Raw genomic sequence first — 15,643 nt, forward strand, 5'->3', positions numbered from 1 at the left:
CATGGCTTGGTGTTCTACCAAGCAGCTGGCCCCCCTTTCGGTGCCTATACCTACAATTCTAGAGTATTTACTGGACCTCAAGAGAGCAGGACTCTCGCTATCCTCGTTAAAGGTCCACCTGGCCGCCATCTCGGCGTTCAGACATGAGGAGGGAGGGCACACGGTGTTCGCCCACCCTATGGTTACCAGGTTCCTCAAAGGGTTGGTAAACCTATACCCCCCTCGGAAACCGATTCCACCTTCGTGGAGCTTGGACCTGGTGCTTACCACACTCATGGGACCACCGTTCGAGCCCTTGGCCACGGTTCCCCTTCGCCTCCTTACAGTAAAGACGACCTTTCTTCTTGCAATTACGTCAGCCCGTCGGGTGAGCGAGCTTGCGGCAGTCATGGCAACGCCACCCTGCACTGTCTTTTCCAAGGAGGCGGTAACCATACGGCTGCATCCAGCCTTTGTTCCCAAAGTTTCTTCCGAGTTTCACATCAATGAACCTATTGTTCTACCCTCGTTCTATCCAAAGCCTCATAACTCCAGAGAAGAGGCGCGCCTACACCTCCTGGATGTGAGGAGGGCGCTAGCCTTCTACGTAGACAGGACCAAGTCCTTCCGAAAATCGGATAGACTCCTGGTCTCCCTCGCTCCCAAATCTAAAGGAGAAGGTCTCTCATCGCAGAGAATCTCAAAGCACATTGTATCCTGCATAAAAATGTGCTACGAGCTCAGAAAGACTCCTTTGTCGGCCACTCCCAGGGCTCATTCCACCAGGGCGGTGGCAGCATCAACAGCCTTTTTCAAGGGCGTTGCATTGAAAGACATTTGCAGAGCGGCGACCTGGTCATCCTACGACACGTTCGCCAAACATTACGCCCTTCACAGGGTATTCCAAGAGGATACCCGTCTCTCTGCAGCGGTCCTCTCGGGGACCAGCTGCACATAATCCGATTACCCACCACCTATCTGGGTTACTGCTGGGTAGTCACCTATGGTGGAGCACCCACGGGGACACTCGAAGAAGAAAGAGAAGTTACTCACCGTAGTAACGGTGGTTCTTCGAGATGTGTCCCCGTGGGTGCTCCACTTCCCGCCCATCCTCCCCGCTTCGGATCTCTGTTAGTGTTTTGCAGGGGCAACCGAGGCGGTTGGTCGAGGAACTGGCGGGGACCGGATCGCGCACATGGCCAGGAGCGCGCCAGGGAGCGGCGCGTACCGGCGCATGCGCGGTCCGGCAGAAACTGCTTGGAAGATCCGATCTGCGGCGCCGGCCAAGCCGTCACCTATGGTGGAGCACCCACGGGGACACATCTCGAAGAACCACCGTTACTACGGTGAGTAACTTCTCTATCTTATCCAGTTACCAGTCATTTCTCCAATAAAATTTTTTATGTACAGAAGTTTTATCCTTTACCTCAATATTATCAACTTACTTTGACATGAGAATTGTCTGCTTTGTCCACTCTCCATTATCTCTCCTAATGTTAACCTCCCAAAGTTTCAGTTTGGTGTTCTGTGTTCAAATCAGAATGCCTTTTGGAATGAGTGGGGAGAAGGTTCACCTCATCTGAAAGTAGTTTGCATAAACAGCTTTAAGCTAAGGGTCCCAAGCCTTCTAATCCCTATGATAAATGCAGGTTCCTCAAATTTTGTTTAAGAAAACTAAAACTAGTATCTGAATCCCATACTTTATTTTGAAAGTATTAGAGGGGGCAGGACTCTGTTCTGTATATTCATCTGCACATAGTTTATTACAGTGTGGGACATGTTGAAATTCAACACAATTCTTATATCATCAGGGATGACAAAAATCTGTTCTCCTTCATACATTTTAATTCATTTATATTTATTAGTGGACACACCAATGAGGGAATGATTCATATGGTTGTTTCTCCTAAAAGGGTTTCTTTTAAAAACAAAAAATAAGCAATAAAACAAAAGAACATTTAATCCTCACTGAACTAACTTGTTTGTCTCTAATCAGGGCCGTCCAGGTTGGCACATTGAATGCTCTGCTATGGCTGGATCCATTCTGGGAGAGTCGATGGACATTCATGGAGGGGGATTTGATCTTCGGTTCCCTCATCATGACAATGAGTTGGCACAATCTGAGGTAGGTGATGTATTTACCTTTTGTCTTTAGTTTCTATTGTACAAAAATTACAAAATTTTTGTGTTTGACTGAGACTTTTAAAAAAAAGTCCCGCAAATCAAGATTCTGAAGATGCAGTTTCTCTTAGTTGGCAGCTATCAACAACATAATGAAAGTGGTTATATACAAAGTTATGTTAAGTGCACAAATTAAAAAATTAGACTTTTTTTTTTATTTTTCCATCTTTTTCTGGTTACGGTAATCAGAAAAATATAACAGTATATAATATTTATAATACCTTTAACTATATATAATATATAGAACTATGGTAGGTACAAACATTTCAGGCAGAAATTATTTTTGAAACTGATATCCCATTAGGGAAGAGAAGGAAAAGAATAAAACTTTTTTTCAAAATAAAAGGCCGGAAATAGGGATATAAAAGGGAGACTAACATGTCATCAGATTATGTTAGTGCACAATCAGGATCCAGTGTTGTAGCTGAATCTGCACAAATGTATATATCTATGTGGAGTTCATGGAAGGCAGTGGAACTCCAAGCAGATGCGTGTGCTTATGCAGAGCATGTTGTAGATGTGGGGCATAATCTGAACAATATTATCACTCTGAAAATGTAACATTTTATGATTCCTGATCATGCTTATGAAACGTGGCTCAGAAAATCTCCCCCTTTAATTAAAAAAAAAAAGTTGTGTCTTCATGGTGCTTGTATTTTGTTACCAGGTAGATTTCTGAACAGGAAAAAATGTATGTCTGTGGTGTGTTCATATATATGTGTGTGATTTTAAAAAAAAAATTCTCTCTGTTTTGTGGTTTTGCTGCAGGCATACTTTGAAAATGATCACTGGGTACGATATTTTTTGCATACTGGTCATTTAACGATTGCTGGCTGTAAAATGTCTAAATCTTTAAAAAACTTCATTACGATCAAAGATGCCCTGAAGAAACATACAGGTAAAATCTTATATATTGAAGAAACTTTTTTTAATGAAACTTGTAAAATATATTTTAAAAGAAGATTAAGCCAAGAAAGTATCAGTTAAAGTCATAAATTGAAAATTATTTCTCTCATAAATTTTCTGATTAAAAATTGGAGTTTAGCATGGATGGGTTATTTTAGTTCTTGTAGGTTTTTTTGGAAATGAATTTGTGCTTAATACTAATTATTTCAGTTCATAGTACAGTAGTTTAGGAAAAGAGATTTTGGACTACCCACTAACTTGATTTGTATGTAAGAGGATGGATAGTTCAGTGTAGGGTTGTCCACATGGCAGAGCCTAAGGCAACCCTCTCCCCAGTACCCAAGGCATGAAGCCTGGTGTAAACCCTCTAGCCCTCCATGCTGCAGGCCCCACTTTACCCCCTTCTCTGAGCAATAAGGCCTGGGGGATTACCCAGGGGTAATCTCAGTGGAGGCAACATTTAAGTAACTTTACCAGTCTGGCCCTTTGTTCTCTGTGCCTTAGTTCTACATCTGTGAAGTGGAAATAATAGTATTTCCTTAACTTACAGCAACTTTGTGAGGATAAGGAAATTAAAGATGGCAAGGTGCTAAGATACTTTCATTTTGGGGACCGTATAGATACATTAGATAATGATGACTTTTCATCTGCATTTTAAAATTCCTAACAGCACGACAATTACGTCTGGCCTTTCTGATGCACTCTTGGAAGGATACACTGGATTATTCAAACAACACCATGGAATCGGCTATTCAGTATGAGAAGTTCCTGAATGTAAACAAGTTTTCCTCTCTTCTTCCTTACTCTATAAACTGTTTTGCATTACTGGTTTATCTAATAGCACAATCTCTCAAAAGTGCAATCAGCTCCATTGAATTCAGTGGAAACTGAGAGTTCATAGCACTTCTCAGGATCTATTTAGTAGCTTGCAGGACTGGGTCCATTTTTGTAGTTAATGTGGTGACTTTATGGAAAATAAAATTATTTTAAGGGTGGTAGTACATTATCCAGTATAACTGCAAATTATTTATGGGGGTTTTTTGAATTAAGGTTGCTACTCTTTCTCTTTATAATCATTTATGCAGCAATATCAGATTGTGTGGGCAGGAAAACAAAACCAATCTAACAGTTTCCAAAAATGCTATTTTAGTGAACTCTACACTAGCTATTACTCTTTTCTGTATATTCTGACATACTTACTTTTATGCCAATGATAACTAAAGTAGTAACAGCTATATATAATTAGCCATCCAAATGGCACAATAATCACACGTTCTGCTAAATATATGTGGTGTCTTTCATTTAAAAAATATTTAGTACAGTTGCTAGTATCTGCTCCTTGTCCCTACTTACCTGCACCTCAAAACTACCACATAGTTCTGCACACCAGATATGTCCTCTTAAATGAGTGTAGGTCAAAAATGATGTGCATTTGCAGAGCTGTCTGGAAAAACTTGTATGACACCTGTGCATTATGTGCAACTTGGATCACTCTAATTAAGCCCTTCCTTTTCATAAGTGATAACTTGACACTCTGATTTTTTTTAAGTGTAATATGCAGTTAGATTTGGTCCGTAAATTTCTGCGAATGACAATTAGTTTATTGTGGTGACAAGAAAAGCATTAAGCAATGTCCATCATTCACTGCCTCATCCCTAGAATGAATTGTTGCTTCAGGAAAATATATAAGTCTAACAAGGGAAAGTCATCATGAATTAGAATCAGAAACACAGCAAAAAGACTTTTTTTTTTTTTCCGGAAAATACGACTCATATTTCCACAACCTGAAATGCAGTAAGCAAAGGAGAGATTCAGAACAAATTAAGTTATTTGCCTCATTTTGTCCACAACTGACAATACATGAACTCCAAACTAAAAAGATCATAGTTTAAAGAAATTAACAACAAACCACTGCAATTTAATGTCTGATATCATGTTGTATTAGTCACAGCCTAGATAAAGCAAAGTTTAACCGCCTGCCGGTGATATGGTGGGTAACACAAAATAAGTGCATTTTTCTTATTTTAGGAGGTATGTAGCAGATCCTGACTGAAATTTTGTCTAAGGTCCACATATTACAATGGCTAACTGAAAAGTTTGCTTTGCTACAGTAAACATTTGGCTGTGTTTGAATTACGGTGATTTCAAACATCATTCTTCTTTCTTAGGAGTTCTTCTTAAATGTAAAGGATATCCTTCGGACTCCTATTGATTTGCCAGGCCAGTTTCAAAAATGGGAATTTCAAGAAACAGAGCTGAATAATAAGTGAGTGACATACATTTATTTTTCTACACAAATAGTCATTTATGTAAGCATACTTTTGGGTTTGCATTTTTTTTTCTCACTGGCATTTTCTTCAAAATATTTAACATTCCTATGAAGCCTTCCATTGTGTATTTACATTGAGTGTACTTTACAAGCTGACTTTAACCTTGCCACAGTTTTTAGGTATTTTTGAGAAAATGATACAGGAAATTAATCACATTACTTCTGTTGACATTAATGTGACTTGCATACCTAATTTTTGAATGTCACTCTGTATATGTGCATTGAAAGGGAAATTCTTTGTGCTTTGAATCTCCTCTAGGTTGTGGGGCTATCAGTTTCTTAAGTATACATGTATCTCAGAAGGGTCATATTGTGCTGGTATAATGTGGCTCAACTATAATAATAAAATAATACTTGCCAGTTAACACTTTGAACATGCAAAATGCAGTGGAGAAACAGACAAATAAGTTAAGTGACTTGCCCAAAATCAGAGAGCAAAGAATTTTGGAAGTTTCTGACTTTTAACCTTACCACCTCCTCCAGTAGAAACAAAATAGTAAAAATTTTGAGGAGTATGGGGACTTCGAAGTTGCTCCAGCACTTTGAAGTACCTGCAGGTGAGCTGTGGCTAGACGCGTGCCCGTACTTCGAAGTTTAAAACTTTGAAGTTGCCGCGGGGGTGGAGGGGGGGAATTTGCTTACTGAAATGCTGCGTATGCACCACAGCACTTCATTAATAAACTCCCAACACCCTAATTACCATTCCTTCTTTCAAAGGAAGGTGGTAGTATAGACAAGCCAATAGTTAAGTGTGTCTTTGGGAATTAGTAGAGTCTAACAGAGGTGGCATTTTGTGTTGTGAAAAGTGGTTAAAATAGCAAGCAGCCAGGCCTGTTGCAGCAGTAAAGTTGACCAGGTCATCATATAGCAGTGAACTGAAATATTCAGTGCTGAATAGCCAACTGCAGTTGCATATGTTTGGTATTGTATCATGTGACAGTGAATAATTTTTTTTTCTTCTGACTCCACCCTAAGCTTGGGTACATTGTGCCCCCAGTGTTGGAAGGATACTCACTTGTTTATCAGTAGTTCAGGGGGAAAAATCAAAACAGAAAATGTTGAGTAATGGAGAGTGAACAAGGAGAGAACAAGACACAGGAGGATAAGGACAGTTAACTGAGAAGTAGTAGGGGAGGAGAGCATTTCCTTCCTTCATTTTGCCCTTCTCCGCCTCTCTTCTTTCTCCTTTCCCTTTTCTTTCTTTCTTGGACAGATCATGGCCTTTGGATCTTTAAATACACTACACATTGAACTGCTCTAGTCCAGGACTCTTTGGTATGGCAGCATCTGTTGTCTGGCATCCTTGGGGACCTCCTGGGCGCTCTGGTTTTGGAGCACTCAGGTGGGGAAGAACCATAGTAACAAGAGAACAGATGTTGCTGGACCACAGAGCTCTGGTTGCCGAGAGCCACAACACTGTGGCCAGGAGGGGAGACTGGGGAACCGGTGGCCCCCTAGGAGTAGGGCTCTGTAGCCAGGAGGGATGACCAGGGAGCCGGTGACCCCCTAGGAGTGCAGCCCCGAGGCCAGCGGCAGAGGGGCATTCATTGACCTCCCCAAGTCAGGTACGCTTCCTGGTTTGGAAACAGTCAGGTCCCAAGGGTGCCGGACCTGTGAGGTCCAACCTGTACTTCCTTAAATCTGCTTTGCCTGATGAAATAGGTGATACAATTCATTAACAGTTTAAACAGTGTTTCCCTGTTAATGTTCATCATTAAGTCTACATGTCTGTCATGGAAGTCACAGATTTTGTGACTTTCTGTGACTTCTGCAGTGGCCAGTATGGTTAACCTTAGGGGTCCTAGGGACCGCCTGAGGCATTGACTGGTGCAGTTAGCCCCGAGGAAGTTGGACCAGGGCAGTCACTGCTTGGTAGCCCCAGGAACACCCAAGCAGCCATTGGTATGGCTGGGCTGGCACCAGCCACATGACCGCTGCTCACATGGTCTCAGTACCAGCTGTTGGGGGCTGTCAAGCAGTGTCTGTTGTTGCCGCACCAGCCACTGCTTGGCAGCACCCAGCTGCTGGTCCCAGGACCATCGTGGGGGTGGCCACACCAGCCACTGCTAAATATCCTCAGCTGCTGGCCCTGGAGGATCCCCCATACCAGTGGTGTCCCAAGAGTCCCCAGCTAAGATTCAGTCAGCAGTATTTTTAGTAAAAGCCATGGACAAATCCATGGGCCATGAATTTCTGTTTATTGCCTGTGTCTGGTTGATGACTTTAACTAAAAATACACATGATTAAATGGCATCCTAATATCAGATCAGGTTTCCCCAAATTAGTGGCACTGAATAGGAACTTATGCAACAGAACACTCAGCTGGCACAGAGTGAAAATAAGCATCATTTTAATAAAGTAGTGAAGAAGAGAAGATCCTGAACAAGCCATTTGTAGTGCTTCTTCAAAACAAAGAAAAGTCAGCTCTTAAGTTATGCTGCCACATTTGTACTGTTAGCTATTATCTATCAGGTAGCCCAGTCTCTGTGAGACTTTGTCAGCAGTACAGAAGCAGTATTTTATTATTCAGGTAAAATATTTCCACAGTATCCCCTATATAGCGGACACAAACACTTTCTATTAATCAACTGTTTTTCCTTCTTCAGATACAAACTGTGACCAAGGAGAAGGAAGCCTTCCCCCTTCCTTTTCTCCAGTTAAGTAAACACTGGAATCTTTCACATAAATATTATAGCTAGGATATAAATTGTAAATTTGTCATCTTTTCTCTGATTTAGTTTTTACGACAAGAAGGCAGCAATTCATGAAGCACTGTGTGATAACATTGACACGCGTACTGTTTTGGAAGAAATGCGATCTTTAGTCAGTCAGAGCAATTCCTATATTGCTATTAAGAAAACTTCCAGGCAAATGCCGAATAGGCTTCTGCTACAAAATATTAGTTGTTATCTCACTCAGATGCTAAAGGTAAGAGATGGTGAGATTTTACATTATATTAAAAAATAATAGTTGCCATAACATTACCCAGTTGCTACAGGAATGTTTTTCAAACATGTATGCATCAGTACAGTCATTCTTCAGATAGTGCAGGATTCTAAAAATCCCATTGCTTTAAAACAAAATTGTAACATGTCCTGGATTGCCAGGAGTGGGACTGGGGGGAGAAACACTACAGTTCTTTGTATTGTTTTATGTACATTTGCATGTGGTGAATAATAAAATAACTAAACATAAATACATGGAAAATTGTATAGTGGTCAAAGTGAAGCTGTACAAGCAACATCACTAAGTCAGCATTTGATCTTTATTTTAAAGCATCCTCCATAGCTGGGAGTCTCCTAGTAGGATGCTGGAATATGGACTCACTAGATGAACTGAGTGGCCTCTTCAAACATAAGTACAGGTTGAACCTCTCTAATCCGGAATTCTCTAGTCCGGCAACATCCCTAATCCATCATCATTTTAGTTAGCTGGATGACCACTTATCACGGGTGTGACCACAGTAAACTTGGCCCCATAAAGTTTGTTTCCAGCCACCAGTCCTGGCTCTCAGTGTTCTGTGCTGTTATTTAGCTGTAATTTACCCCAAATGTCTTCTAAGAACCCAGTAAGCAGTGGCAATGTTGGTAATGCTGCTAGACAATATCAACCCTCTCCCTCTTCTCTGGTCCAGCAAATTCTCTTGTTCAGCCCTGGTCAAGTCCCAAGGGTGCTGGATTAGAGAGGTTCAACCTGTATGTTTGATTTCATTTAGCCTCCAGATATTTTCTGCTGAATGGGCATGTCTTTGATTTTCCTTTTCCTTCACTAGATCTTTGGTGCCATAGAAAGTGATGAAGCTATTGGATTCCCTATTGGAGGAAATGGCCAAAACATAAATGTAAGTGGAGAACCTAGTACATTCTGTTCACGGCCCTTTAAAAGATTAGGTTTAGAACAACAACGATAGAGGACCATATTCTGTTTTTGTTTATAGTGGTGTAAGTCAGAAGTAATTCTGTTGACATAAATGGAATTATTCCAGATTCACTGGTGTGCAAGAGAGAAGAATTTGGCAGACATTTTTTTTTGTGTTTAATGTCAGGCAAATAGTGCTGCTGTTGCAAATAAACAAACAAATAAATAAACCAAGCCAACTTGGTGAATACTTACTTCCCACACACCATTATCTTGTCATGACGTCAGGCAAGAAAGAACCGTATCAATTACAAGCAGTACCTGCCAAAGTGAGTTTCTCATTCCAGGTACTAAATGTATAAATATTTTTACAAGTAAAACCATAAAAAATACACCAATTAGGGCTCATCGAAATATGCCTGGACTAGCAGTGAAGCAATTGAATTTTTGATTCTGAATTCAGTTTCTCTTTCTGAGCCATAATAGTTATTTAATGGATAGTTAAAGGAGCAGCATTTATCTGGCTTCTATAGGCAGCCTTGTTCTGTGCATCTAGCAGTACTACTGCAATGAGTTATTTCTGTTGATAGACATACTTTCTGAGGGATGCTGATGAAGTCCTGTCATACAGGAGCTATCTTTGAGGGGAGTGAGGGGGAATAGGAAAGTAGCATTCCAAAGTGAGCAGAAGTCAATAGTTGTTGTCTCTGTACAGGAGCAAAATCTAACCTGAAAAATGGCAGTCTCTTTCAAGTGTTTTTCCTTTAGCACAACATCAGATGCCAGCATTTGGAAACATGGTCACATGAGACCATTCAGATTTAAGTAAAGTGTAATTAGAAAGATATTTTCTGTTTCCCCTGAAGAATAGCAGTGAAAACATTCACAGAATATTCTATCTTTGTACAGCGTAACAAAACAAAACTTATAGGGTTTATGTAACTTACCAAGGAAAAGCCTTCCATTGTTGTGGCTAAGACAGGTGAATGAACACCCACACCCTGTCTGTCTACCTAGGTATTCATATGGTCCCCATTACTGTAATACTAAGTGCCCATTATAGGAATGAACTAAATAAACATTTACTAGGAGTTTTGTATCCTTTTCTCTTTCCCAGGACTGCAGAGGCAAGAGTGCTATGTAAAGAAAATGGTATAAAAAATCACAAATATTGGATTTCTAATTAGTTTAGAATTAATAAACACCATTATCTCAAATTACACTGGAAAAGCCAGTTACTGATCTTACATTAAAAAATAAGTTTTTATTTTTACCAAACAGTCCTCACAATGCTTAGAGCCGAATGTGCCTTGCTGAAGGACTGGCATTAGTGTAGAACAGCAGACAAAGCTTTCCACTGTTAAGGAAAGACCACCAACCTTAATCAGTATCAAAGGGAGCTAATCTTGGGGGTCGGGGGGGTTAACTTTGGTTTGTAAAATCCATGTAATACTTTATATCTCTTCTTTGGTAAACAAACACTCTGGCAATTTTAAATCTGAAAAATGTCAGCAGCCAAGCACACGTGGGCAAGCTTATAGTTTTGTATTTTAAAGAAATAGACTTTAATTTCCAACATCTATTATTACTAATTATATTATTTTGACAGTATCTTTCTTTACATGTGCTACTTTCCATGAATCTTTTGGCATTTTCCCTTCAATGTAGCACTGTTTTTTGTTTGTATGTGGTTTGTTTTTGTTTTTGTTTTCTTCTTAGCAGGGTTATCCTCCTGGGTTTTCAAAGTGATATCATTTTGGGATCTGAACCATAGCCTGTTAAAGTCAATGAGAGTCTTTCCATTGATTTCAGAGGGCTTTTGCTCAGGTGGACTAGATCTTGTGGTGCAGTAGGGCATTGGTTCCTGATTTTGCCTGTTAGAAAACCTCAGGCTGCGGGTAGGTTGATTGGCACCTCCCTACATGCCCTGGCAGAGTTGTCAGAATTTAAAGCCAAAAAGGACCATTGTTAGGGTTCACGATGACCTTCTGTGTTTCACAAGATAGCATTCTGTTTGAGCCATTGTTTATTTTTTAAAAATATAGCCAGTCTTAAAACTGAGACTCAAATGTTGGAGAATCTATCAAATATCTAGATATCTGTGATCGGAAGAAGGGCTTTTGAAAACTGGGTGGGGGTCCTTTCGGAAGGTCCCATCTCCACAGGCGGCACACGATTCGAAAAGCTGCACTTTCGAATCGCCACGGCTGCCATTATGCTAATGAGGCACTGCATATTCATTGCAGTGCCTCATTAGCATATTTTGAACCTGCTCATTAACATGCCCCTTTTGAAAGAAGGGGCACGTGTAGACCCAGCCAAACTGATCAGTAGAAACTGAAACAGGCACTCTTTCAACAAAGGCATAGTCTTTTTGAAAAATTTAAAACCAATAACTAGTATATGTCCAATACAAACTTATTCTTGTTCAGTAATTCACTCACAATCCATTCTTACCACTTTGTAATCTGAAAAATCCAGAAGACGACTTAAGTTTTTCAAGAGAATTTAGTGATGCTGATAGGTTTGCTCTAACACAAAGATGTTGGGGCTCCCCTAATACATTTTGCACTTATTTCCAAGCTGTCTTGTTCACCTCCAGTCTCATCAGTTAGTTTCTGTTTGTTTAGTATATAGCAAAGGTACTCTGAGTTGGTCAGACTAAGCATGTGGCTGAATATACTTATACCACACGTTCAAAGTTAGACAGAAAATCTCTTTCTTTATATATAGGCTTACAAAAGGTTTAACATATTGGAGAAACTTTTGTGTGGAAAATATGTCATGGAAAATAAATGCACTCACAATTTTTGTCTCCCTTCCCCTAATCTTCATGAAATTAAACATTCAGGATAATTGTCTTAAACCAGTGGTGTCCAACCTCTTTTTCTCGTGGGTCACACAGCAATTTTTTTCATGTTCTGGAGGCCGAAACAAAATAGCCCAAAACTGCCACTCCCCAATCCCCCCCATGCACCCTTCTAGCTCAGCTTTTCCATATGTCTGTCTTGACACCCCCACTGCCTCTCCAGCCCACCAGTCCATCGATATTCCTGGCCTGCCCTGCCCATCTCTCTGTCCCAATACCCTCCCGCTGCCCTTCTAGCCCAACCAGTCCATCCATCGTCTGTCTGTCCAGGTGCCACTGCTTTGAGGCTGCCGCTCATCTTGGCAAGTAGGGTGCGGAACTCCTGCAGCGCTGCTTCAGGGTAGGGTGGTAAGCAGGCTGCGCGAAGCCATTCAACAGCGCATCCAGTAGCTTAATGCTCTTGGCAGGGCTCCTCCACCACCATGCCAGCTGGGGATTGAGTGCATGTCAGGACTACTCATTATGGGGGCTGTGTGGAGACAAACCCCCACACGGGATGGAGCCCACGTTCTCCACAGTGACCTCTACTGGCTCCCCTCCCCCATGTACATCACAGCAGAGCATTGGGAGCTTTCCTGATGCACTGTACAGGAGCCAGAGGAGGGAGTAGCAGGAGTCACAAATGGCTCTTTAAAGAGCCACATGAGTCTCAGAGCCGCCCAGACACCTTTTAAAACCGGCGCCTCTGCCAGCTTAGTGGGCTGGATAAAAAGGCTCCGCAACCGGACTCTGGCCTGCGGGCCGTGTGTTGGACACCCCGTCTTAAACTCTTGGCTTCGCACTTGGGATTACTAGGGAACTGCCCAAGTGTGGTGCTCTTGTGTAAACAGCATCAGTTCCTATTCTCCAGAAAAATCTCTTGTCTTCACTAGCATTACAAGCAGGATTGTTATTCTTCCTGTGGCTTTTGCAAGTGGTATTTTCCAAGTTAATGTAGTATTTCTTTCTTGCCATAGGAGAGTCTAATATTGCAAGTCATCTCTTGCTCATTGAAGAAACTGAAAGGATTAAATACTGTACTGATAACCTTGCATCTGAGAGAGAGACTTCCATCCAAATGCTTAGTGAATACCTTGTGTTTTGCCTCCTACCAGCAATGTAACCTAAATAATGCAAAATGTTAAGTGCATTTCCTAAGCTGATGTGAATCATCCTAGCTCTACTGGAGTCAATGGAACTATCAGTTTTCACCACTTGAGGATTTGCTTTGAAGGGTTGCCTTCTCACCTATTCTGTGTCCTATAGTCTATATTCTGTATCCTTTTTAACTCCAGAGAAGACTAGAGAAGGATTTAGCACTGTAAGTGCATACAGTTAAGGATAATGGTTTGGCTCTAAATTTACTAATCATAAAATATTTCTACAGCTTGAGTCAACAGTGATGCCATACCTACAAGTCTTGTCTGATTTCAGAGAAGGAGTACGACAAATTGCCAGAGAAAAGAAAGGTAAGTGTTCAACTTTTTAAACATTATTGTAACTGATTTCAAGAGTGGAGGAGAAACGTTTAAATGTAGTTTATCTCATTTACATATATAACATCTGTGCTTTGAGAATAAAAATGGAGTATTTGTCTGTACAAACAAATACAAAAGTAAACCAATTTTGATTTTAATCTTTAAATCTTGGCCAGGTGTCTTCTAAGTATGACTATCTTTTTCTGATTATTTTAGGTATGTTCATGCTAGTCTATTGTTAAAGTATTCAGAATTCCATATCATTAGGAAGAGGTATACAAGGAGTATGATTTTTTTTTTTTTTTCTGTTTCCTGTCGTGGACAGGGAACTAGAGGATGGCAAACACAGAACCATGCAGTTCCTGTCCAGCAGGGCTTATAGACTCTTAAAAGTGTAAATAGCAATTATTCCTTTTCTTGGAACTATCAGTTTGAGAAAAAGAAGCTGAGCTGTTTCTTTGTTGTTTGATAGCATGGTCTGATCGCAAATCCCTAGATAGTATTTTGTAGTCTCCTTTGGAGTATTCATAGAGGATTTTGCTGTGGGTTGTTGTCAACTTTTATTCTTTTCTTAAGAAGCTTTGCTGCTACTTTGTATGTTGGCAGCTGAGCTTCACTGTGTTATAATAAATGCTGTTCTGTTAATCTCTCTTTGCTTTGACTTGTTGATGAGCTCCTAATGGATTTCTTGTTGTTCTTCCTACTATTCCCTGTGGTTTTGTGCATCTTCAATATATGTTTGATACTGGTTCTCTTCGAGACTCTCTCCCTGTCATGAAATTAGTTTAAAGACAGAATGGAAAATATTGATTATTTTTAATAAAATGGCTTGGATTGAATAGATTCATAATAGCTAGTAATAAATCTCTGAATTCTAATTACATTACTAAACTGAAATATATTAGCCAGAATAAACAAAATAACTATATTACAAGCACAAAAATGTTTCCAATAATTTGATCATTGAGATGTAGTCAACAAATTTATGTAGGCCTAGTTGAGCACAAAGTATAACTTCAAAGTTTGTATTTATTTTAATATTTTTTAAGTTTCAGCTCTTCAGTTCATAGTATGTGCCCATTATTATTTAAAGCGTACATAAAACTTATTTTTCCTATGCAAAAAAGCCTCAGTAGTTAAGGCTAGCTAATGAATACACTAAGGCCGAGTCTACACTAGCCAAAAACTTTGAAATGGTCATGCAAATGGCCATTTCGAAGTTTACTAATAAAGTGCTGAAATACATATTCAGCACCTCATTAGTATGCGGGTGGCCACGGCACTTTGAAATTGCTGCGGCTCGCCGCTGTGCGGCTCATCCAGATGGGGCTCCATTTCGAAAGGCCCCAGCTACTTTGAAGTCCCCTTATTCCTATCTGCTCATAGGAATAAGGGGACTTCGAAGTAGCCGTGGTCCTTTGGAAAAGGAGCCCTGTCTGGACGAGCCATGCAGTGGTCAGCCACGTCTATTTCAAAGTGCTGCAGCCACCCACATGCTAATGAGGCTCTGAATATGTATTTCAACGCTTTATTAGTAAACTTCGAAATGAAGTTTTCGGCTAGTGTAGACGTAGCCGAAGGGTGTGTCTACAGTAGGAACTAACTTCAAAGTTAGGCACTACATTGAAGTAGCTAGCAGAGAGTCTACACACATCTTCTCTTACTTCAAAGTAGGGAGCCCAACTTCAAAGACCTTACTCCATTTCCGGGAATGGATTAGTGCCCTGCTTCAAAGTTTAACTTTGAAGTTGATGGCGTGTAGACACTCAACTTCAAAGTTGTACTTTTTTAGTAAGCAACTTCAAAGTTATTTTTGAAGTGTAAACACAGCCTAATAGTTGTGCATCTTCAATGTGTAGGGCCTGGTGGTAGTACGTTTTGCAGAGGAGAGAAACCTTTCTGGAACTCATTTATTCTGTTAATCCAACAGAGCTCTAATTTGTTTACATTATAGGGTATTGAATTTATGCCTAAAATGTCTTTTCAAATGGTTCTGATTAGTGTTTGGAAATATTGCCTTTGAGTTTATACTTAACTTTTTTTTTTTTTTTTAAATTGAGGTGG

General features: G+C 40.3%; 1 protein-coding gene across 7 annotated transcripts in view; it reads left to right on the forward strand.

The window, feature by feature from the left end:
- The window catches only part of CARS1 (cysteinyl-tRNA synthetase 1), a 67,326-nt gene that overhangs the window by 32,033 nt on the left and 19,650 nt on the right, over positions 1-15,643 (forward strand). For all 7 annotated transcript variants that reach the window (XM_074997790.1, XM_074997788.1, XM_074997793.1 and 4 more), the window contains 7 exons: positions 1,976-2,104; positions 2,929-3,058; positions 3,737-3,840; positions 5,235-5,332; positions 8,134-8,323; positions 9,168-9,236; positions 13,489-13,570. In XM_074997790.1, coding sequence (XP_074853891.1) covers positions 1,976-2,104; positions 2,929-3,058; positions 3,737-3,840; positions 5,235-5,332; positions 8,134-8,323; positions 9,168-9,236; positions 13,489-13,570 — 802 coding nt within the window. The remainder of the gene's footprint in view (positions 1-1,975; positions 2,105-2,928; positions 3,059-3,736; positions 3,841-5,234; positions 5,333-8,133; positions 8,324-9,167; positions 9,237-13,488; positions 13,571-15,643) is intronic.

The sequence above is a fragment of the Carettochelys insculpta genome, chromosome 6 (genome assembly GCF_033958435.1).
Source record: "Carettochelys insculpta isolate YL-2023 chromosome 6, ASM3395843v1, whole genome shotgun sequence".
NCBI lineage: Eukaryota > Metazoa > Chordata > Testudines > Carettochelyidae > Carettochelys > Carettochelys insculpta.